At 40.3% G+C, this 25,060-nt stretch overlaps 1 protein-coding gene and 3 non-coding genes across 4 annotated transcripts in view; 1 reads left to right on the plus strand and 3 right to left on the minus strand.

The window, feature by feature from the left end:
- CLASP1 (cytoplasmic linker associated protein 1) overlaps positions 1-25,060 on the plus strand; it is a gene marked incomplete in the record, with an annotated part of 116,932 nt that overhangs the window by 25,725 nt on the left and 66,147 nt on the right. The window contains 6 exon segments of the mRNA XM_072417919.1: positions 5,371-5,449; positions 6,982-7,085; positions 8,080-8,171; positions 8,251-8,326; positions 10,910-11,007; positions 13,053-13,120. Of these exon segments, the coding sequence (XP_072274020.1) occupies positions 5,371-5,449; positions 6,982-7,085; positions 8,080-8,171; positions 8,251-8,326; positions 10,910-11,007; positions 13,053-13,120 (517 nt within the window).
- Positions 3,276-3,404, minus strand: LOC140336152 (U4atac minor spliceosomal RNA). Its single transcript, XR_011921817.1, has one exon. It is a non-coding gene; the product is annotated as a U4atac minor spliceosomal RNA (small nuclear RNA).
- Positions 3,416-3,515, minus strand: LOC140336153 (U4atac minor spliceosomal RNA). The gene has a single exon (XR_011921818.1). It is a non-coding gene; the product is annotated as a U4atac minor spliceosomal RNA (small nuclear RNA).
- On the minus strand, positions 4,878-5,004 carry LOC140336151 (U4atac minor spliceosomal RNA). Its single transcript, XR_011921816.1, has one exon. It is a non-coding gene; the product is annotated as a U4atac minor spliceosomal RNA (small nuclear RNA).

Raw genomic sequence — 25,060 nt, forward strand, 5'->3', positions numbered from 1 at the left:
TTTCACAAAATTTACACTCAGGTTTGAAATGGATGACCAGTCATAAGGCACCCAAAATATTACATGACTGGTGTAACCAAACCAAAGAAATGCTGCAGATGCAAAAAACATACCAGTCGGAGGCCTACATTGCAGAAAATCTGTTTGAGATTTATTTTCTGCATTACAATACTGACGCGGGTTATCAGTTCTACCTGCTGGACTACATACCCCTAATCCACATGTGGACATTCTCCCCCCCACACACACACTGTGAGTATGAGGCTGCTAGTAAGTGTAGCCCTGGGCTTGTGCCAATGTCAATAGGGACTGAGCTCCAAGGAATCTTACAAACCTGGTGATAGAAGAGAAAGTAATATAAACTCTCTTGCTCTAGGACCCAGGTCAAAGAAAATAAAAGAGCTGGGAAATGATCTATAGAGGTGAGAGAGTTTTGGGGTAAATTGGGTAATGTCTGGACATTTCTTCTACTAAAGGTTAGCAATTCATGGACAGCATCTGACCTACAAAACCTTAAGAGCATCCTCCCAATATTAAATGTTTAGGATGTAAGTTGAAGTCCCTTGAATACCTTATACGCTCTTTGATCAAGCTTTAATATGATTTGCTATAATTTGATAAGACGATGTGGCAAATGGATTAACTGGTTTGCAGCAAAGTCTTCAATGGGCAGGAATATGAATATATTGTATGTGGAGACGACAAGAAAAAATGTAAGCAGACACCTGACTGGTATTTGGGTTGAGGCCTTCATTGTCTTGTTTGTGGTCACACTGGTAATCTTTCACTTCAGTCACGTCACAGAATGTATATGATTGTAGATCTTTTTTCCAGTGTTTCCTTCATGTTTTTGTGATATACTTATTGTTGAGGACTAGAAATGTCTTGGTTGCCCATTTGTCAGATGGTAAAATTGGAGCATAGATGGTTTTCTAGCACACTAGGCAGCATTCCATGCCATGGAGACATTCAAACTGTAAATAGATGGGGCGGTACTGTCCATGGATCATGTCAGATTTGATGTGATTTAATATTTTCTCCTGTCAATACCCTGTGTGCATGCTCTGGATTTGCCGTTTAATTAATAAAGTTGGGATATAAATGCAGTGCTGTCCATTTGAATCATGACCTATACATGTGTTCAAAAGACTTGGGAAGGGGGTGTTTGTGCTGCAGCAAATCTAATGTTTCTCCAACATTGGCTTTTACAATTTTATTGAATTACATTTTATTTAATGCCAAGTTGAACGAGTTTTATGGGTAACCTAGATGTCGTCATTTGCTAATAGCCAAGGAATGAGCTGGCTGCACAGTGTAATATGGGAAGAGAGCATCCTGGCAGAGGCCGCATCACTGAAAGGATCTGCTGCTAATGTTTTGGTGCCGGACGCTTTCAGAGGTCTTATAAAGGCTGTGCATCAATGGGTTGAAGTTATTTTGGAGGCACAGTATTAGGCAAATGGCTTTAATGTGCTTACTGATCAATTTTTTATAGTCCAGATGTGCAAGTGCAGCCATCATTTTTGTTTGAACCAGAACAGGAAGTGAGGGTGTCCCTGGGGACACTGATTGAGGTTCCAGTTCTTCTGTGTCCTATTCAAAACAAACATTATATACATTTCTACTTGAGTTAAGTCTTGCTAATTTCACCAGATTATCTTAAGTGATCGAAATAAAGGATCACCATTATTTTAATGAAATCTGCAGATTTAAATTTTGAAAAGCATATATGAAATTTTTCATTGGACAGAAGAAAAGACAGTCTCCGTCCGCCATTGTCCTGGTGGAGAGACACAAAGCTTCATGTTGTTTTTTCCTCTTTACTTTCTTTCTCAGTTATCACATTTGTTTATGTTGTGTATTCACTTGTGATCCCGAACATAAACTTCCCGGTATTAAATACCTTTCTGCAGACCTGAAAAACCGTGTTCAGCCGGAGATCCATTAACCCGGAGTCAGTCAATGATTAGCCATGTCACACATAACTGACATGTGATGCAGATTGTATGTACGAGTGGAAACTTCCAGTGTTAAAGCATAACTAAACCAATTGTTTAAATCTGTAAAACCAAACTCAAAAACTCAAAACATATGCCTGTCCCCTGCCAGCATATTACAATGTGAGCCTTTGCTCTATGTATGGAGGTCCAGCACAGAGGTCTACAGAGGTCCAACACTCTCCCTACTGGCCAATACAAATACCCATCCATATAGGATATATCATAGGGATAATCATCCCATCCATGTGTGTGCCACCTTATACAGATGCCCTGCCTATGCATGTGTGGCTTCATACACAGATACCCTATCTGAAATTTTCAATTATTTCCATACTATCCACCCTTTCTGATCTCCCGCAGCGCATAAATGATTGTAGATCTTTTATTTTAGTGTTACCTTCATGTTTTTGTGATGTGTTCTGGGGTAAAAATGGTTTTGATAAAATTGGAGCATAGATTGTGTGCCCGTTTTTTTTTTTTTTTTTTAAGTACTTTATGAAGTATTCCATGGAAACATTATACCGTATAGTAGAAATTTTTTAACAGCAAAAGATGAAATCACAAAATTTATCTGCTTTTTACATTCATTGGCGGTGCCAAAAATTTCACCTTTCTAGTGATGTGGTCACTAGTGGTGACGGGGTGTTGTCATTATGGTGTCAGCAGTACTGCCCTTACTAGTTTGTGTAGAATATTTACATAATCTGTATATGTAAATGTAATTAGTATGTAAATTATACCGGCTGGTGTATTTGAAGGTCTCCGGTTATTGCTGGTATATATTGTATGGGGATGACACAAGAATCAATATTACAATAAAAGTGCTCCCATTTTGCGGAAACAAATGTAAGCAGATACCTGACTGGTATTTAGGTTGACACCACTATGCTCCTTTGCAGTTTTTATAGCGCCCAACATATTATGCAGCACTGTCCCAATAGTTTATGCATGCAGAATTGTACAGAGGTCATGAAAACCGAAAGAATTGTAATGTTGCTTCCATGCAGATCATTCCTCTGACTGTTTGTTTGCAATGTGTCATAAACAGACAATCAGTTTGCCTGATGACTCTGTATTGCCTGGTAATCAAGTGATTTGGCCAATGGTCTTGGTTGTAACTGTAATCATACGCATTACAACTCCTCAGATGTTTATGCTTAATTTAGGAATCATAACAATGTAAATGCCAAACCCCTGGTGTTGGTATTATGATAAATTTTTCTACCACCAACAGAGAATCAAAACCAATTTATTCTGCTTTTTACATTTATTGCGGGTGCCAAAAATTGCACCTTTCTAGTGATGGGGTCACTAGTGGTGACTGGGTGTTGTCAATATGGTGTCAGCAGTACTGCCCTCACTACTCGTTCATTGGTCAGCCGCTCACCCCAAGACAAGGATGGTTGGAGGGTCAGAGGTCGGAATGTTGGGACTGGGTGTTGTCATTATGGTGTCAGCAGTACTGCCCTCACTACTCGTTCATTGGTCAGCCGCTCACCCCAAGACAAGGATGGTTGGAGGGTCAAAGGTCGGAATGTCGGTGCACCGAGCCTTGTACCTTTCCTACATAGAGAGAGAGAGGTGTATATGTGTGTGTGTGTGTGTGTGTATATATATATATATATATATACACATACATTTCTTTTTTTAAACAATTCATTAACCTATTATATTGTTTACTAGACTAAAACTGCTAATTTTATTTTTTTATACTTGCGTTTGCTAAAGTTTGTGTAGAATATTTACATAATCTGCATATGCAAATATCATTTGTCATGTAAATCATACCGGCTGGTGTGTTAAGTGGCTTTGTCTTTCGAAGTGTTGCACCCTGTTATTGCTTTGGGAATTCAGGATTCCACCATTTCTCAATGGAAACTTGTTTTTCAATGACCTTTTATATCAAATAGGGAATGGTTGTTACACCTGTTTTTTTATTTTTGTTTGTTCACTAACTCTCCTGTAGACATGGGATGAAATGGTAGAAATTGCTTGCACTGGACAGGTGATGATCACCAGGAATAATTAGGAATTGTTGGTCCCCATAAAGGTCAATTACTCTTATTCTGCTATTGTATTCCTTTAAAAAAAAATGTCATACTCTAGAGCCAGGAACCTGGCTCAATACATCTACGTTCATCAGAGTTTTAATTACTTTCAGTGCTCAACCTAGAAATTTTTTTAATCCGGGTGGGAGAAAATTGTGGGTGGGTGGTAGCCCCTGTATTGTGAGCAAACTCTTTAGTAACCACCCAAAAACAGCCGGGTGGGTGCTGAAAAGTTCTGGGTGGTGCGCCCAGCTAAAAGGGGCCTGGGGAGAACCCTGACTTTACAGAATCCTTTGTCATACTGAGGTGAATTATAATAGGTTAATATCAATCATCGTGTATAGAGCAGCAACTTTCCCATATATTCTAAAGGTTCAACATCAGAATTCAGGCAGATAAATCGGAGAAGAAAGTAAATGACAAAACTTTAGCAATTGAATGTACAATAAACAAACACCTTTATGTCCCCAGTCTCATGCAGCATGCCATGTGAATGTGTGACCTGAAAAACAGACTGAGCAACATCCACAAGGGGATGATTATTCACGTGACATTATATACCAATATAGCGATTCGAATCTAGGAAGGGCACACAGCTGTATATAATAATCTTTCCCATCTGAGTCAGTGTATGTAAAATCTAACCAAAGGTATATGTAAAACCTGGGATAAAAAGTAATGATTGTACTGGAAGAATCACACTCTGCATGTTCCATGTAGAATCTCCTGCTGTGTAGCGATGCTGTGGTTTCTGTTGCCCTCTAGTGGTCAGAATGAGATCTTCGCACTACTAATCCATTATGGTTTTTTTTTAACCGTATAATAAGAGGGTTCCAAAAATTGTACCTTTCTAGCAATTGCTTGCTAGTGGCACGTATGTGTTGTTTTTTGGTGTTAGCAGTACTGTCCTCACTAGACGTTCATTGGCCAGTAGCTCACCCCAAGAGAAGGATGGTTGCTTGTGTTTCGGTTTAAATTTCGGTGGGAAATGCTAAAACCTGTTTCACTTTATGGTGATTTTTATAAAATCTCCCAATACATAAATACAATCATATTATTAGGTTGGTGATTCCTCTCCATTAATATTTTGCCACTTTAGGTGTGTTAAATTGCCTAATATAGTGTTTTATTTAGCCAAATGTGTAGAAATTGCTTTCTACCCATAATGCACTGTGTGATCATTTGCATATTGCTCTATTCAGCCCTTGTAAATTGCCGCAGCACTGTATGTGTTTCCTGTTGCTTAAAATATACATTGCACGTATACAGTGACCCATAGGTTTCATCTTATTTTACATTTTTTGTACTTTTTAATTTTTCAGGTGGCATTGCTGGGAATGGATATTTTATCAGCTTTAATTACACGATTGCAAGATCGTTTCAAATCCCAAATTGGCACAGGTAGGTAACAATGATATACAGTTTAACTTTTTACTAATATTGTCATTATTGGTTTTAAAATTATTTTTTTTTATATATGCATAACGTTTTTTTTTTTTTCAAAATTGTTTACACATACCCCACAGCCATATTTAAAAAAAAAAAACAAAAAACTTTATTACATTTTTTATGTTTATAAGACTGCAGTGCCTCTGTGAAACAAAATTGGTTTACATATTATTACTACCATTAATAATCCCAAACTTCAAATTTTGTTTTTATTTAAATAGAATGGGCGGGGCCATGCAAATTATTTTTCTCTAGAGGTCTGCAGTTCATCCAGAAATAGTGGGCAGCACAGATGCAGAATGACATGAAATGCAAATGATCCTGCTTGCTAATATTTACATAGCTCCGCCCATTCATATTAATGAGGTTACACCCTCCCACTTGTTTAAGTTTGTAATAGCAACAATTTTAAATCAAAATGTAATAAAACAAAATATAGGTCATTTCTTGGTGTAAAAGTAATGATCTTATAATATAGGAAACATTTTCTTTTTGCATCAGTTGCTCTAAGTGGGGTTAACTAAAAAGTTTTGAATATTCAACTCATGCGTCATGTTGTACCTAAAAATTGTTTGTGTGCATGTATAAATGTAACAAAGAAGTTTGAAGGATTCATTCAAGGTCAGTATAAGAAAAGTAGGCTGCATGTATGAATAAATACACAAATGTGTTTATTATATTTATTATGGCATGCAAATTGACCGGTCAGATGCCTGTAATGGATCAACGCCCACTTCTGTAGAATAACATTTGTTTCATATCCATTCATTTAGGCCTGCTTCCTCATACATACATATGGATTCTATAAATCATGCGTATGGACTGCTATAGTCCTATGCCATAATTCTGTGAATCACGAATCCTCTAAAAGCATTAAATGTAGCAACAAGTAGCAAACTCCTAATATAGGGGAACCCAGCAGCCTGATGTCATGTGACCGCACAAGAATGGACAACTTAGTTTGTGAAATCAGTGCTGTACTTACCAATGTCCCATTGGTGGGGTTGGGGTTGTTGGTTTCTTTTATCTCTCCTTTGTATAAGTTGGCTGGTCATTGTTCCTTGACTTTGTCATTGTGTGGGATTTTCAGGTCTAAGTGACTCAGTAGCACAAGTAATTTGCAATTTTTTTATCATGTGAATTCAGTGAAAATTTATAATGAAAACCAAATCTTGAAGAGATTTAAGCAGCAGATTGGAAGGCACCTAAATGTCCAGCGTCTGCGGTGGACACATTCTGCATGTCAGTTCTTCTCAATTAACTGATAGCAGTTAGTTAGATGTGGACTGTCAGTGTGGTCACTTCTATCAGCAGTCCTTATATTCTTAAGAAGCATCTTAGCATCCAACCTTAAAACCTCTGTGAATATCATATTTTTCTTCAGGTTTTTTTGCATGGGTACTTTCAGGACAGGTATATATTACAAAACATAGGACAACATGAGATGCTCTTTCAATGTTTCTATCCATGCTCTTTCCTTCTAGTCCTGCCCAGTCTGCTCGATCGATTAGGAGATTCGAAAGATTCTGTCCGAGAACAAGATCAGAGTCTGCTGCTGAAGATAATGGAGCTGTCATCCAACCCACAGGTAATTCTAGAATTCTAACTTTAATTTGTACCCAATTCTATCTCTATTTGTAATTTTGGTGTTACGGTAACAGAACATTAATATTATTTTTAGCAAAAAGCTTCCTTTCATGTCTCTAACTGATTGGAGCTATGGGACAAAATATTTTGTGGCCACAACCTCACCTCCTTATAGCAAGTTACAGGTGTGAACCTGGGGGAAAACATCTGAAGTTTGCAGTCAGATGTGTTGTAGTTTATTATAACTGTAGACAGGGTAGAGCCAGACACAGTTTATGAAGGTGTCTGGTATTTCCAGTTAGCTGATCTTCCATGGCAGGTGTACAGGATAAGTGGTTAAATTCTTGCTGCATTTGTTTACAAGTAGCTGCAACATATTGCAGATTGTAGCCCATAGTGATGATTTATATACTGTACCCATTTGTCCCAATGTATCTGTTAAAACTCCTCGCTTCCCTGAACTGTTCACTTAGACTGCTATAGTGAAATTAATATTCTAGAAGAAACTAAAGTGTATTTTAGTTCCTTGCAGTTGAATGTGGGCTTCTGGGCCAAAATAAGCAGTATGTCCTTCTGTAATATATATGAAGTTACCTGTGTTTTGAGTCCTTACACAGCATGTACAAAAGAGTACCTGTGGATCTTCCAGAAATCCAGTGAGCTTTTTCTGTTTCTGCCATACCTAGCAGCATGGTCTGCCCTGCCCATCAATTTCTTGCTGGACTACCAAACATTACCCATTGAGAAGAGGATACTCATACAATTCCAGTAGGCAGGATAATAGTTGGGACTTTGGTGGAGGAATCTTGCTACTGAATCTCCTAAGAGACTATAAAAAGAAAAAATGCTGTGAATTACTAGGAACCCCCCCCCCATTCATATATGTATTTCTCCAGCTTACCTGACTTTTCATGCCATGTGCACAGCACCTGCGTGTTGTTTAATGTATGATCCTTGTGATGTTGTCTCACAGTGGAACTTGTATCTCATTCCAGTATGTCTGGGACCGGATGCTGGGAGGCTTCAAGCACAAGAATTTCCGCACCCGGGAAGGGGTCTGTGTCTGCCTTATAGCAACCCTTAACATGTGAGTTTCCTTCAAGTCTCTCTATTGGCAATCTGTGCTTCCTTTGGCTAGGAATGATCATATTTTGTTCTGTCCACAGGTATGGCGCAAACAACCTGACTCTGAGTAAGATTGTACCTCATATATGTAACCTGCTTGGGGACCCCAACAGTCAGGTGAGGCCAATAATTCTTATATGTTTGTGTTTTTATTTCTGCAATTCCTGTGACTCTTTAACACATATCTCAGTGGCCCAACTTGGTGAGTGATCTGATGGTTTAGTCATTGCCGAGTTGTTGATCTGGCTCTGTATGCGCTGTATTGGTTAGGTAAAGCTATGCTGTTTGTGTACTCCATAGGAATGGCACGGGGGAAAACAGAGGTTATGTAGAAAAGTTGTGCTGCAGGTTTGGGTCTATACAAATACAAAAAAAGTTCTGCAAGAAATTCTGTGAGTCCTAAATTTTATACAATTATTTATACATTAGTCATTAGTCATTTTTTTATTGATTGGTAAGACCAGAAACAAACAAATTTCCCAGCCAACCAAGACTGCTAGTGCATATATAAACCAGTTAAATGCTGTAAGTGGTATATGTTAAGCAACAGAAAGCCTTAGAATGCAGGTAATGTTTACACAACAGGGAAAATCTTTATCTATGATTCATTAGAATCATTAGAAATTTCAAAATCAGAGTAGGCAAGCACGAATTAGCAACCCTTGAAGATGGTGCAGAGTGGCTGAAGTTATAAAGGGGGCTAAACTGGGGGGTTGTTAAAGGCCCCTAAATCAGCGATCGCCAACCAGTGGTCTGCGAGAAAATTTTGGTGGCCAGAGCTACGGACCATGTCCCCCATACAGATCTCAGTCTCAGGGCGGTGGGCGCATTGTGTCTCTGGACACAAGCTGCCCACTCTCCCATCACAGGCTCAGAGCTGCAAAGGGAGAGTGGGTGGGTTCTGGCATCATGACGTCACTTTGGAGGAAGTTTCTTCTCCTTTGAGTGACACGCGGCTCCCCGCGCATGCGCGGTCCGGAGTCCGGGCATTTAGTGGTCCGTAGGTCCGAAAAGGTTGGGGACCACTGCCCTAAATATTCCATGGGAGACATTCTTTTTGTTAATGAGTAATATGTGGTATGTATGTGGCGTCGAGGGTTATATCTTGTAAGGTTTCCTGCAGCCACCTTGCTGAGAATACTCTGAGACCTTCAATACAGCTTTCCTTGCCTTATAAATAACTCATCTGCGGATGTCAGTGTCATTTGGGTTGATGTAATAAACCTGGAGCTAAATAATCTTTTTTTATGGCAGATAACAATGTTTAGCTGGAACACAAAGGGGAAAAAATGTGGGAACAGAGATAGCTGTTGGAGACGAAGGGTCTCTATTCAGGGCCATTACCTGTACAGTGCCGTGGGGTGATGATTGTCTTCTTTAACAGAGACAATTTTATGTGTCTGCAGTTAAATTATGCAACAGTGTTATCACCCTGTGGTCAGGGTAGTTGGTTTTGGGCAATATTATTACTGAATATTATAATACAGTACTTTTACCAGAATACAAGGATTTAGTAGGCCTGCCATCATGGGTGGGTCATGAGCACCTTGGATAGGCTTTTTAACTAATCTCCGTTCTCTGTGTTTATAATTTCCTTACTGGAAGATTTGTCCAATACATACAAATGTTACCAACCACTGGCCAGCATTTACAGAAATCGTGGCTACTTCTAGATGAATAACTGGAAGTCTCCAGCCTACCTGTGTCTGATAATTGAGTACATGGCTATCAGTAATTGACAGCAGAGATGATGTGTCACAAAATTTTACAGGCAAAATGTAAAGTGCAAAAAGCAGTATAACCAATTGCATCCATTGGTCAAGCTTGTTTGACCTAAAATCCTAAGGCAGATAGTTTATTGGGGTTCTGCATTGGAAGATTTAATGAGCTAGTTTTTATTCCTCCATTATCCCCCTATTACCCAATTCTGCTCTATTGTATGTCATGGCTTAGGAGGCCCAATTTATATCCTTTACATTTTCAGTACTCAACACAGAAATCTTTTTAAGCCAGGTGGCAAGAAATTGTAGGCGGGTGGCAGCACTGGTATTGTGACACAACTCATTGATAACCACCTAAAAACAGCCGGGTGGTTGCTGAAAAGTGCCGGGTGGTGCACCCAGCTAAAAGGGGCTGGGGAGAACACTGCATTTTGTATTTGTAAGACAGATTCTAGGTCTCCTAACCAGCTTGTTATTGGATAGTGAAAGAGCGGCTGCCAACTGATGAGCTTATCTCTATCACTCCTATTCCTCCAATCAGCGTATTCCTTCTTAGCACATAAGCACAACTAATTGGCCCTTGTGCTGTCCCTTTGTCTTCCAGTCTGAGCTCTTGCTGGACAAAAATACAGGCGGCTGATACCAATTGAATGTCTAATATCATTCATTCTGATCATTTCTTCATTCTGATTTAATTTAAAATGCATATATTAAACCAATATTAAAATTGTTTAATAAAAATATATTTCTATTTTTGCCTGGAGGTCATTTTAGGCACAGTATGGTTTTGTTTGAAATACATGAAAATAGTTACAGATAAAAGTTGATCTGTGTTCATTTTAGATTTAGCCTTCATCTTTGGTGTAACTTTGTATCTGAAGACTGCAGAGGAATGATAAGTCCAGGGTCACTAATGCTGCATTGTTTTTTGTATGCACAGAATCTGTTGTAATGTTTGCTGTGTGCGTCTCCCCTGCAGGTGCGAGATGCAGCAATAAGTTGCTTGGTTGAAATCTACAGACACGTGGGAGAACGTGTTCGTGCTGACCTCACCAAGAAAGGGCTTCCCCAATCTCGGTGAGTTTTCATCTATCTTCCTCTTCCTGCTTTCTCTTCAGCAATTTTTGCTATTATTGCTGAAGGTAGTAATTGTTTTTATTCACAGAAAAGACATTATATGACATGAATCTCTATTCATTAACCTCTGATAGAGAGCAAATGGCTGATCTCCTCAATCATTGTGTAAAAAGCTGCATGAATGCTTCCCTGAGATGGCACAGGGCCAATCTATATCCTTCTACAGTATATACTCTGCATTGGTTTTATCATGTGCAGTCAGGCCTGATTAAGCAGGTATAAAACTTAAATGTTGAACTCTGTACATCTCGCTCTGTTATAGCTCAACAAAGTCATATTTTGACTTTGTAATATTATGAGCAGCAATGCACCTAAATGTCCCCATCATAGCCAAAAAAGATGTAGCGTTGGGTTTCACTGAATGTACTTATTTCAAAACCATAATGTCTTTATCACCGAATAGTAAAAACACGACTGTTGGAGTGGAGAGACATTTCATGTTGTCATCATTAATTGTTTTCCTAACACTAGGAAAATGTTTTACCAGAATATTTTTTGTGATTTGACAAGGTCTGTGTTAACAGAATCTGATCTTTTCCTGCTCTCTCTCCTCTATTCCCATTTCTCCTCTTTCTTTATTTCACCCCCTTTTGCTGGCTATGAATCAATCAATACTAGTTGTCTATATTTTACTACAGTTATGTTCAGTTTAGCATTTGAGGCATTGACGCTCCCAGTAACCCCTCCCTGTACATGATTTTCTTTGCTGCAGACAGGTAGCCACTTTGTTGCATCCTTTACTGCTAACTTGATATGAAATCTCAAATGCAACACTACATTGAAAATGTTTTACAAAATCCAGCCCGTTTATTAGAAGGCATTATCGGAAGCGGATTCATTTCTCAGTGTTTCACCAGGGAACACACACACCTATATGGACTGCCTTCTCAGACTTATCCTCTCTAGATATAACACAAGGCTACAGCATTGCTTAGGCTTAGCTCGTGATGGATCACTGATAACGCCACTGGCCATTACAGGATTACCTAAATGTACCAATCACTATGTGAGTCTGAAGAGACTATCCTGTTTTTATTCAGTTTGCTAGGCCCTCATACTATGTACTATTGCATTGTGCCTTGTGAGGCATGTGATCAGTTTTATACATCATACTTTTATCATCTGTGCGCGGGGCAGACGATAAAAGTATGATGTTTAAAACTGATCTGAGGGCAGGTGTTCACATAGAAATAAATACATTTTTTATGTTTGCTGTTTTTGCTCCCATTCGGAATCATTAAGTTCCTGTTTTGATAAAACAATCATAAGTTAGAGCATATACATTTCATGGCCACAACAGAAACAGGCCCTCTCCATAATTGCCCGTAATAGCAGTAAAGCCTGACTGGTTCTAACCTTTCCCTGTTCTATCCAAAACTAAAAGGAAGGTTTTGGGTATAAATAACAGGACAGTGACAAGTTTTTGTTGTTTATAGCAGTTTTAGTAGCAGTATACACAGCCATTACCCACACACGGCAGTTGGCAGGTTTACAAGTGGAAGTCACTTCCTAGATTAACAATCCGAGTCCCAAGTATCATGTAGCATAGAGCCGATCTCATTTTAGGTGCCGGTTCCCCTTTAACAAGCCTGGTGTTTTTGCAGCTCCTTGCAGAGCTGTGTGTGACGCTGTCCTGCTAATCTGGATCGCTGCCTCCTCCAGTGTCGGTGCATCTCATTGTTGAGACTTCTCTGTTTATAAATCACTTTGAGCAGGCAGTTGGAGACGTCCAGAATTAGCAGAGTGAAGAAAATCAGCTTTTTTTCTCTGCGTCGCAGCCAGGAATAACGGCTCGTGCAGGCTTTCTTGTAGCCGAGCTGCAGTGGATTCCATTATTTTCCCTAAGTGTACTGCGCTGCTGTATAGAAAATCCAGACCAGATATTTGTGGAGTGTGGAGCCACATTGCTAGAAGGAGCTGTGTTCTGGCTGCGTTCAAGCCATCAGTCCGTCCTGCCTCTCTCATAATTCTTTTTCTGTTTACAGATTGAATGTCATTTTCGCCAAATTCGACGAAGTGCAGAAATCTGGGACCATGATCCAGTCATCGCTGGGTATGTACAGACTTGTTCATGTCTGTGTAGGGTGAATGTTTGGCGGTGAAAGGACTGTGCTGAGCTGTTACTTGAAATGATTCCCAGTTTTAGGATTAGGATACCATCTCCGCTTGTTGCTAGGTTACCCCAAGGACCCTCTCCTCCTTGCATTTGTTAGCAGACCCTTTCTGTGTGTTTTTGAACCACTAATTATGTATGGCATGTCACGTCTATTGTGTATAATTATGCAGATGGCACTCATCCCTATTGGCAGAGGGACTGACAGCCCTGGCCTGTAATAGTCACATCAGCCTCTCAGCGCTTTGTACGCAGAATTTAAAGTCCGGTGGATGCTTTACATCTCCGAGAAAAGTCCCTAAAACTCAATATCACGTGGTCTATGCAATAGCAGTGATTGTGATAAAAAAAAAGCCACCAAGTGTGAGCGCTCCATGTCATACAAGTGCACAGAATTGTATGCCATCTCTTTGTACCAGGAGGCAGAATGGTGGCGACAGTCACTGTGTTGCTCCAATCAGATGTCACACAAAACAAGGTCACCAGACCCTTCTCCGCTGCATCCAGCGTCTGGTCACACTGCAGATGCCATAAAATACCCCAAATCCATAGCAAATTGTGAAATGTTCAGCCTGCTGTCGGGAGTGTATAGCCTTGCTATAAAATAGAGATTTTTTTTCTTCAGTAACCATGTTGGCCTTTACATGAAGCACAACAAGCCAAAGTCTTTTTCTGTCTGGTCTGAGGTCAATCAGCTTGGCACAAACTAAAATACTTTGTAAATATTTTTATGTTACCACAGCGTTCATTTCTATTTGAAATCAAGTCTTTTTTGGTCTTGTATACAGCAAATGTACAAATCCCAGGAGTTGGGGGGTCAATCTGATTCAAAAATAACAGCTGGGACCCCACTTCTAAAAGTTATTACCAATGAGCTATCGATACTTACACATTGTATGTTACTCTCATTAATAATTGAAACTTTAAAAATTCTGATAAAGCTGTACAACAGTAAGACATTTCTGGAGACAAATGTTACTGTTAATGTTACCTCACCTTGATCTAGAAAGGAAATCCTGTTTGCTCACCAATGACAATGGTGATAATAGTTGACTAATTTTTGGATGATTAAAGCATTTATATAATTAAGGAAATTATATTCAGAATACATTTAGAGGATATTTTCCATTCATTTTTTTGAATTATGTTGGCTTTGGACATGTTTTGAGCGATATTAAATGTTCTGTGTCATGTCTAGGCCATTTGTTTGGTGTTTGTTGTTTGTTGTGTTTCTGATCAGCTCTGAGTACAGAGAATAAATAAAAGTATCCGGTAGCATCAGTGTATAGGACGTTTCATAGCATACTGATTGTTCTTGCTTGTTTGCTTTCAGAGCCACTAACCATGAACAAGCTATATATACCTTAATTGTCTGTCTGAGTTGCAGCTCAGAGGCTTGCCAAGAAATAAAATGCCATCCTTAGAACACATATCTAAAATCCAGCTTGATGCTCATGACATTCAATGTCTTGACTGGTGGCTTTTTAGATACAGTTTACATGTGATGCAAACTTTGCAGATAGAACCCAACATTCGCATTGCTGAACCCCAAACAAACTGCCAAGCCTACAGCTGAAATACACACATATACAAGTCTTTTAGTGTACAGCGCTGCTTAATATGTTGGCGCTATATAAATCCTGTTTAATAATAATAGTAATAATATTAATACAAATGATCTTCAAGAAAAGTCAGTGCACCCATGTTAGTTCTGCATAACACTTTTTCAATCAAGCATAGCAAGGTCTACCTTTTATGTCACAGTTAAAGCCAATTTTTAGACATAAATGATACAAATGCTTATGTGTTTTTTTTTGTGTTTCATTTTGAATGGTACATCGCTCTATGGTCACAGACTGGGGTAAGAACAAAACTTGTAGATGTTACTTAACGAAGATTTATTTAGCTTTTTGCCTGTATTTAAGGAACACTATTATAGTGCCTCCATACTTGTAGAAAACGTATTTGCCAATGAGCGGAACATAATCCAGATATAAGTCATCACTCTGCTCTCTCTGGTCAGTACATACACATGCGGCAATGGCTGATTGGCTTTTAGTTCTACACCTTCTTTTTTCTAGTTTGACTTTTGCTGTCTAGGGGTTGTTAGGAGACTGATATGAAGACAGATTCAGGTACTATGAAAATGAACGTGAAACTACGCATTCACTACATTTTGCTACCATACATTTTGCTACTGCACGGCTAACCCTGAGGAAGCCCCTACTGGGTGAAACGCATCGGGTCAGCAACCTGTGCGAATACTACTACGTTTTTTACGGACTCGAGGTAGATACACATCTGATTGTTGTTTTTTATTTGTATAGTGCCAACTTGATTGTCCCTTAAACTTGATCAGATGTTTGATCCTACAATAATATGCTCCTATTGTATGTATTCTATGAGAGTTGATCACTGAATACAAATTGTTTATTTGCTTACACATTCACTATTTCAAAACACAACTTCATTTTTTGGTGTTTTGGTAATATGCTAAGTTTAGCTTAAATTTTGCACTGTTACGTTTTCCACAGAGTCTTATTCCCAGTTCCATTTCCTATGGTGGCAAATGAAACTCAATATTACAGGAATGCAGGAAAGGCCTTTGTGTTTACCGGCCTTTATTAGGACAGTGACAATACTCGCTGAGGCTGCACAATAATTGTCAGTGTGTTTATTGCTTGTGAGCTTTCTCTGCCATAATTTACACTTCTTTACATGTGTATTTTGTATCATTACTTTTGTCACTGGTTATATCTCTGTACACCAGATTGGTAGATCTCCCTATATATGAATCTGCCATGTACTGGCTGTGCCCATATGGCATGTTCTGTGACCACACATCTAAGCCTCTTGTGCTGAAGGGGATTATCTTGTGAAACATTCTCCAGTCTGATGCTTGTGTTTGCATTGCAGCAATGGAGCTGGGGAAACTCTCCTATGTTGCTGTACACATGATCTATAATGGGGGATGTGAGGGAGGTGGATGCGTCTGCTCAGGCAGCTTTTATTGTGGAAGGCTGTTGGATTTTGCATGACTACAGAGGCGCTGCAGGAGAGGCAGAGAGGGAGACTCTCATACTTCTTCTGCACAAGTTATTCCCACATTAGCCAGTTTCTCTGTAAAGAGAAAAAACACTAACAACAAATTTTCATGCTAGAATGACGGCGAGTAGAGGTGCGTCCTCAGCGTTCTCTCTCACTTTCGCTCAGAGTACTCTTTGCAGGTAGTGAGGCTTGGGATGGGCTGCACACATATCATTTACTTTGGCTTTTAAAGATTAATGTGCAGAGGAGGCGATGACTGCAAACAGAGAAACTACGGATTAACCCTGCGATTTCCAGGAACGCTGGTTCCTTATTTTGGATTATCCTGACATTCTGCAGATTAATGAGAAGGATTTTGTGTCACTCTGAGACTCCAGCAGATGTACAGCCGGTTGCATCAAAGTATGAACAATGGCCTGTGGAGTTTGCAATTAACGCAGAATGGTAGGCAGAAAAATTACTCTTTAGTTATGTTTTTATACAAAATGGTATTATCTTTCCACAATTTCTACACAACAGAAATCAGGTCAATCAGAAGTTATGACTAGGAGCCAATTAAGACCAATTGCCGAGTAGCATTGTCAATCTGTCTGTTTACCATGCATCTGATAATACCCAAGGGGCAACTTGGGTGACAGCATTTTCCCCAGAAATGTTTTAAGCTGGGTTGGAATAATCTGTAGGTGGGTGGTGAGCCCTTTATTGTGACCCAATTATTTAATGACCACCCAAAAACAGCAAGGAGGTTACTGCAAATTGCTGGGTGGTTTGACTGGCTAAAAGCGGCAGAGGAGAACACTGGGTGATACTCATTCATAGGGTGTGATGCAAGCTGATGGAGATGTGTACTGGGATTGTGGTGATGGGGCAGAGGGGGGTGATAAGGTGTTGAGGGTTATGGGAATTGATGGAGGATTGGAGGACATAGGAGAGGGATTCAGACCAAGAGCCTGAAGATCAATGGAGGACTGTTGGCTTATGTTAAAGATGAAAAAGTAGGGAGCTTGGTGTACTACCTGGGAATAAGTTTGTCAGAGCACTCGATATACATGTTTGTTTGAACTCAGGAGTCATGGATTGATCGGTGTCCTGGAGCTTTCAAGTCAGTAGTTGAAGTTCCTCTGTTTCATTTTGTCTTTAAAATCTTTCCTGCAGTCTTGCACATTTCTACAGGCTTTGCTCCCAGACTCAAATTGCTTTTTCTTAAACTTCTTCACAACATGCACTAAAAGGTGCAGCAATTTAGAGTCCACCTCTCCATCCTGACTGTCCCTGCCACTTCCCTTTCTCTTTCATTGGATGTCGGTTCTTTCAATCATCAGGAGTGGGCTGGGGTGTTTTCAGAAACAAGATAAAAAAATATATAAGCGTATGAAAATTCAGCTTTCTTTATTAAAATCTGATTGTACAGTTTGTTTTAGTATTAGCATACATTGGTGTGAAGGCATTCCTAAACATTCTATTCCACTTTTATTGAATTTGGCTTTCTCTTTATTTCCATATAAATCTAATATAAATATTGTACAGTCCGATTGTAACGAGGACATTAAGGAGAGCAGACACCTCTATTTAATGTACAGCGCTGCGTAATATGTTGATGCTATATAAATAGTTTATTAAGAATAATACATTATCCAGGGAAAAATAATCTGGGAACAGTTTAGCAGAGGCTGAGAAATGAATGAGTGGATCACTGGGGAGGAAGGGGGTGTTTGAGGAAAACGCAGCAAATTTGTCCATACAAGGTGTTTTGGGGAGCTGTTGTCTACATTACACTTGGCCTTAGTTCTACTTTGTTTTATTCTTTATGGTATCTGTAATCTGCTTCTTCCTAGAGTTTGGCAGTGATGTCATATTTTACAGGCTGTAATATCAGTGATTTGTTCCCATGTTCCGCATACTTATAGGGGAGCTGGAATGTCTGTATTTCCACTTATTTTTAAGAGCTTTTATTTCTTGTTATTGTTATAATTCTTATTATTCTGCCCATCCTGGGCTTTCTGTATGCAGAATGTGTCTTGCAGGCACAGTGACACAGCTCTTCTTGCGCTGTGGTTGCCAGGGGAGGGCACTGGTTGCTATGGGAGGTATTTACATATCATGCAGCCCTGGGAGTGCAGGGAGTTTATACTCTTCAGCTTTAGTCTTCTGCAGCATCAATTCCATTCCTGCCACCTCTGGATTTCGCTATATTTTCCTCTTTTCCAGATTCTGCTAGAACATAAATGACTGACTTGTTCTTTGTTTGCAGAGAAATTTAAAGCCCCAGTGTGCAGCATTGAGTGGTGTCTATGATACAAGCCATGTATAAAACATGTCAGCTGATCAGATGTTTTATTGTCTGAACCACACATTGCAATATAAAAATTGCGTTCTGATTGCTGGGGAGAGATCACGTCTTCATAAGGCTTTCTTGGGATCTAAATCTGTATAGAGAAGTGTGACTATGTCAGAGTGATATATAGAGTGAATTGCCAGGCAAGTTAAAATGCCTGCAGATGGTTAGTCAGTGTATTATCTTTGGTATTGGGGCTTTATCCATAATAATCTTCAACTGCTTCCATGTTATATAACATAAGGATAATTTCCTACTTCGGGGTCAATCGCCCAACACATTTTCATTGCTGCATCTTTGTGTTTAGAAGGAAAAACACAAAGTCTGAAGAGGAAATACATAGAGTAAGAATGTTTGTAAACATGCAGTGGGTTCTTGGTGCTGGATTTTAGCATCTGATTCATGTATACGGTCACAAAATCGTACCCCATCCTGTATTTTCTTTATCACTCCCCATGACGCTGTGGGTAGTCCCTTTTTTGATTTATTAAGGATGTATTGGATGTTTCAGCTCTATGGAGTGTATCCTTCATGTATTCCTACAGAAACAGCCAGGGGTTGCCAATGGCTAAACAATGCTAGGATAATAGTACACTACCCCCTAGTGGATTTAATGTAGTAATCCACAAACTTCAGAGATAAGAAGGTCCAGCCCTGAAAATAGGTGCATGTCAGTCCTGGACCAGTAATGTAGGGAAATTAATACCACTCATTTAGTTAAGAGTTGGGTTTTGTTTTTTTTATTTTCCTTGCCATTCCTCTTTCCTGCATTTAAACAAAGCCACTCTGTCGGTGGCACTGGATTATCATTTTTGTGTGATTGGATATTGGGTTTACTGGCATACAAATGATCTTCCTGGTCTGCCCTTTTTTCACCATTATATGGTCAGATCTGGTATAGCACAATGGCTTACTAATTGCCTACTTTTTTAATAGATTGTTTCCACCCAGTTTCACCTATGGAAGGGGATTGCTGTGAATAAACTACTATATAGATGTTTGGGGATCTATGAGTAAGATCTGTAGATTCGGAGTGTAGATTTTTACTCTTGTTTTGCCGCCTTAGAGTTTTTAGGCTGCTGCCCAGCTTGGGTTCTCTTAATACATTCTCAGTTGACCACAGTGCAACCCCCTCTTGATCACTTTGGTAGATTGGCAAATTTCCGAAAGATAGTATGTTAACTGCTTATTCCAGTTTAATGGGCTTTATAGGCCTTGTATTGAAGTTACTGATATACAAGAAAAAATGTTTGGCTACCGTGTACTACCCCTGTATGAAGCAAAATGGCAATGGCAACCCTGTAAACCACATAGACCGCTTTTCCAATAATCCCCTAAACAGTTTCAGTACTACAGCCCAGTAAGTACTAAGTGCCCAGCTCTATACCGGCTGCTTGGACTGCCTGGCACAGCGGAGGATTGAGACATTGAGAAATTGGTTTACTTTACTTTAGGGACCTGTGAATACATTGTTTTTCTATAGTGAGGTTGGGGGGTACACCTTTACTTAAACGCGACAATTATCAGTGCACACAAAGAATTTCTGATGTAATGTCAGACTGACAGGTTTGTGATTTCCCCTCATATCCCATGCTAATGGCAATGTGGTCACCAGACCAAGAAATAAGGGAAAAATTAACAAGCAAAATTGTCAGGAGTTAGCCTGGTAAATATACTTTGCTGCAGTGTGTGTCCTACTTGGAGATTTCCTTTTTTTCCTACACCTTATGAGGTGAAAACTCTCCAATGCAGTCTTGGAGAGTACAAACTTTTCTAACCTTTTCCAAGTTTCAAATATGTTGTGCTGGACTGGTCTGAGTGCAAATTAGAGTATATGGAGAGAATATATCGGCCTGTTAGAAGCCCGCTAACAGAGCCCCCATACTGTCCGGTTAGATATTTCGGTAGATATTTAATTCCTCTCAAAAACTAATCCACACGATACAGCAACCAATTTCATCAATGAATAAAACAATAGGCAAAGGAGGGTTTTATTTACTTTTTCATTCTTACATTTACTTTTTGTTATAGGAAGGAATTAAATTTATTTGTCTTAACAATATATAATAAGTGACATTTTGGCATGCTGGATGCTGTTTTTGGCCCTTTCTGCCTGACATTGAGGTGTGTGACATCCTTTTTCAGAGGTAATACATTTGTAGCATGGTGGCTCAGTGGCAAGCAATCTGGCCAGGTTTGAATTTCGCCCAGGACTGTGTCTACGTGGGAGTTTGTATTTTTTCCCTGTGTTTTGTGGGGTTGCCCCAATTTTCCTCAGAATATGTTGATGACGTATGACTATGGTAGGGACATTAGACTGAGGACTGGAGACTCTGCTACCGATTACTGAACTGATTGCAGTAATTTTCCTTTCTGGACTTGATATTACACATAATTGCAGCAGGCTCTCCCTAAATGTTGGTGGAAGAAAAATAGGAAAAATTGGTGAGGGCCTCCTAGCTATCCGCGCTGTCACTCACTCAATTACACTTCTCTGGAGAAATTACTTTTAATTGGCAATTACTGGGTGTTGTAATTCTTTTCCCCGAGCGTTGTTCTAGAAGAATTTCACTGGTATGTGATGACGAAGACTTCTTTGTGTTCTTTTCCTCACAAACTGTCCTAAATTTGCTGAATTGGTTCTATTGCTCCTTGATTTGGAGCCAGAATATCCCACCCTGTAGCCAAACGATATTGGGCTCCCGCTGTGAGAACCGGAGGAAAAGATGGTTCTGTTAACCATAGAACTGGATTTATTTTTCTGCTTTCTAGTGTGAGGTAGACCAGTGTGCCCCAAACAATTAAGTAGGTGATGAATTGGCATTACTGTTACTTTGTACATATGGGCACTTTTCTGCCCTGCTAGACTGGGCTTTTCTGTGCAAAGATCTATTGACAGGTAAAACTTCTCCCATGCATGGATTTCATCTTTGTATGTAGCTGTTTGCCTGGTTTATTCTTCAACATCTGCTGGCGATCCAGCAGTTTACGTAAGGCCCTGTTGACACACAGTATGGAGGTCTCTGCTGAAAGCATAAAAAACACATTCTGAAGCATCAGCTTGTATATTATCTCAGGGACAGAGGACCCGGAAGACAGTGCAGCAAGTTCACATCTGTTCTGCATGCTCCCATCAGACAAGCAGCCTGTCTCCGGTGACCACACTGCCTGCAGTTATTGGCCGCATGCTCTGACAGCTGGGGCGAGGCGTCTGTGATCTATTGATCAGCTCAGCATATTATCCACATGATAATGGTCCTAATGCCTTCCTGTAGGAAATGCGATGTACAGGATTTCACACATGCAGCCGGAAACATAGAGGACTGGACTTAGAATTTATTTTTATGTAGCACAAATATGCACAGAGTCTGGGTCATCTCTGATGTTGTCCTAAAAAGCATCAAACTCTCTTATTCCCATATTCGAGTCTCTGTTTACAAAGTTTTATGTAATATTTGGCTTCCTTGTAAATGAGTCTTTAGATGTAGCAGGCTCCTATGCTTTGAATGCTTTACCCTGAAATGCTTTGCTATGTAATGGGGGGGGAGGAAATGTTGGATATCTGTTTGCAAGATTTTAAAAACAATACAGTGAATAAAACTAAAATTTTGTGAGATGTTCTTTTATTCTGCAATTGTTTCCATCCACCTGATGGCACAATAGTGTTTCATTTCCCTGTTCTTCATGGTATATACACTGTTTCTTGTTTATACTGTCTTTGTTTCTCATTATACTCTTATCTAAAATTGTCAGGCGTTCTCTCACCTCCTGTCATGCACTGTGTTCCTTGGTTTGGTTGGGGTTAGTTCTTAGAAGGGCAACAGTAGTGAGGCAGCATGTCTGTTCATTTTGGCATGCTTACCTCTGAGTTTTTGTGCCAGCGATGACAACTCTGTTCATTCAACAGCTGTTGTCACCATCTTAATGGGAATTCGTCCTGCTGTTGGCATTTTCCTCTTTTAGCCATGATGCGCCCAGTATTGATGCATGTCTTGTACTATTGAATTGCACTAACCCTTGCACCTAACTCCACTCATAAGCTTCTGATGAGTTCTGGTAATGTTTTTTGTGAATGTGCTGTGGATAGTAGGAATAGAAATTTCCAAACAGTGGGGAAAGAATTTTAGGGAAATATAACTTTTCCCAAACTACAGTGCTACATTGAATGCTTTTCCTGGGTATAAATCCACTTTAAAAGAGAATAAATTCCAACTGAAATCTGACAGAATTGAGGAGGCTTAAAACATCTAAAAGGGTTCTTATTTTCTGTATCACTCACTCCCTATTCCAGTAATGGGGGAGGGTTATAGGGGGAAATTCTATTGTTCTCCATGGCTCTCCTGTTAATGGGTTGAAGTTTGAAGCATCAAGTGTTGGCTTTATGTTATAAAGAACCGCCTTTGTGGCTTATAGCAACCAGATTCTAACTGCCTCATAATAAAATTATTTTGCTGCACAGCTCTTAGTTTTTACTCCATCTTCATTGTATTCTTTTTCATTTTTTGGTGGGCATCGGGTTTGCTGCTTTTTCAGTCTCCCTGGGGGGTTGCAGCAGTGACACACAGTAACCAGCACACACTCATTGCTTTTTTTCATTATTTCCTTCTACAAGCCCTCAGTGATGAATATTGTATCTGTGTGTACATTTGCACGTGTGGATCAACCCCTTAGTGACTTGTCCTCATTTCATAGGCATGTATATGCTATAACCCTAAGCTCCCAGTCCATTACTCTAAGGTGTTCACTCCTCAGGGCCCATTCTTCTGCACTTATGTGATAATAACCCAAACATCACCCAATGTATCATCTGCTCTGTGTCTAGTCCCCAGTTATGTGTGTCTCAGCACCAGCTCATGTATATTAGCCCCTTAGTACCCTGAACCCAATGTATGAGAACTTATTCTGCTTATGTGCAATAATCACGTAGCTGCCAGCGCCAAATGAATGTGCGTTTACCCCTTAGTGACCATTCTCCAGCACATGTGCAATAATTCATTTCTTTAAATCATTGCACTATAGCACATATCAGTCTTGTAGTCCTATTTCCACTGGTCCAGTGAGGATCTATGCACAATTATTTCCAATGCTTTTTATACCCTCTTCTCTCCTCTCCAGCACATAATGGTCCTATTATACCCTCTTCTCTCCAGCACATACTGCCCCTGTTATACCCCCTTCACGTCTCTGCTGAACATTCTGTCCTCTAATCTGTCATCTTAGTGTTGGAGCCCCAACCCTTACAGTTTTGGTAGGGGCATTGGAGTAATGCTTTATTATTGGGATGGGCGGCTGATTGACCCGCTTTGTGAGGCTTTGGATGCAGCTGCTCCCTATAGGGATCTCTTCTTGTATAAAGCACTTTTTGGTTACCATATTACTCTGCTGCTTGTGAATAATAATGGTCAGAAAATCCCATTCACTATCTCTAGACAAACATGGCTTTTCAGAGCACCCTGCAATTGGCCATAATGAGCGACTGTGATTGGGATATGTTAGAGATAGCAAATGCCAGTCTGAAATTGCCAGTTACCAATGCAACACCTAAAATTCGGATCTGGATTTGTTTCCTGTATGTATATAGAGCTGACTGTTCTGTACAGAGGACTGTGCCCCAGGGCCCCTGAGAGCACAGTGTCTTGTCCTGGCTGGGGTAAAAGTCATTTCTGGAAGGAGAAGTGTCAGCATTGTCTGGAGCAGCCAATCAGATTGCAGCTGTCACTCGCCCTGGGATGGGAGGTGACCTCTGGTTGGTTGATGTGTGACCATCAGTGTGCCGGTGTGTGCCCAGCCCGTGTCGGTCTATACTGATAGGAATGGCCGCTTGTGAGCACTGAGAGCATGCATCGTGCTGTGCGGGGATCGGTGCACGTTCCATAAGGATCGCTACGGTGCCGTGTTCACTCCATAAGAATCGGTGCTGTCTCCATCGGATCGGTGCGGTGTAGAGGGGAAAGAAGCGCACGTTTTTTCCTCCATAGCTCGGTGTGATCGGTGTATCAGTGCTGTGCAGAGGGTGAGGCAGTGCACACACCACCCTCCATGACATCAGCGGCTGCTGCAGATTCCGCTCTCATCTCTTCGCCGCCATCCTCATCCTCTTCTCCCTCCTCCTCCTCTGCCGGCCGGCCCGGCTCTCTGCCAATGTGCCCCGGAGCCGAGCGATGCTGAGGAAGCTCATCTGCCAGAGGATCTGCACCAGTAAGATCGCCCGACACCCGATCCGCCGCCATCATCATCATCAATGTGTCGCCTCCCTCCATTGTCCTCCCGATCTGCTGTCTGTCTGCTGCTGTTTGGCGGTGCTTTCACCCCGCACCGATCACCGAGCCGTTCCCTGCCCTTTCCTTATGTATGCCGGGCCCCGATGTCTGTGTGTCCACATCAGCACCATGCAGCAAACATGTCTGTAACCAGGGATCTGCCCTGTCATCTCCATCCTCATCCCTGCCTGTGTGCCCATTACTATCAGCCTTGTGTCATCTCCATCCTCATCCCTG

The sequence above is a fragment of the Pyxicephalus adspersus genome, chromosome 7 (genome assembly GCF_032062135.1).
Source record: "Pyxicephalus adspersus chromosome 7, UCB_Pads_2.0, whole genome shotgun sequence".
Classification (NCBI taxonomy): Eukaryota; Metazoa; Chordata; class Amphibia; order Anura; family Pyxicephalidae; genus Pyxicephalus; species Pyxicephalus adspersus.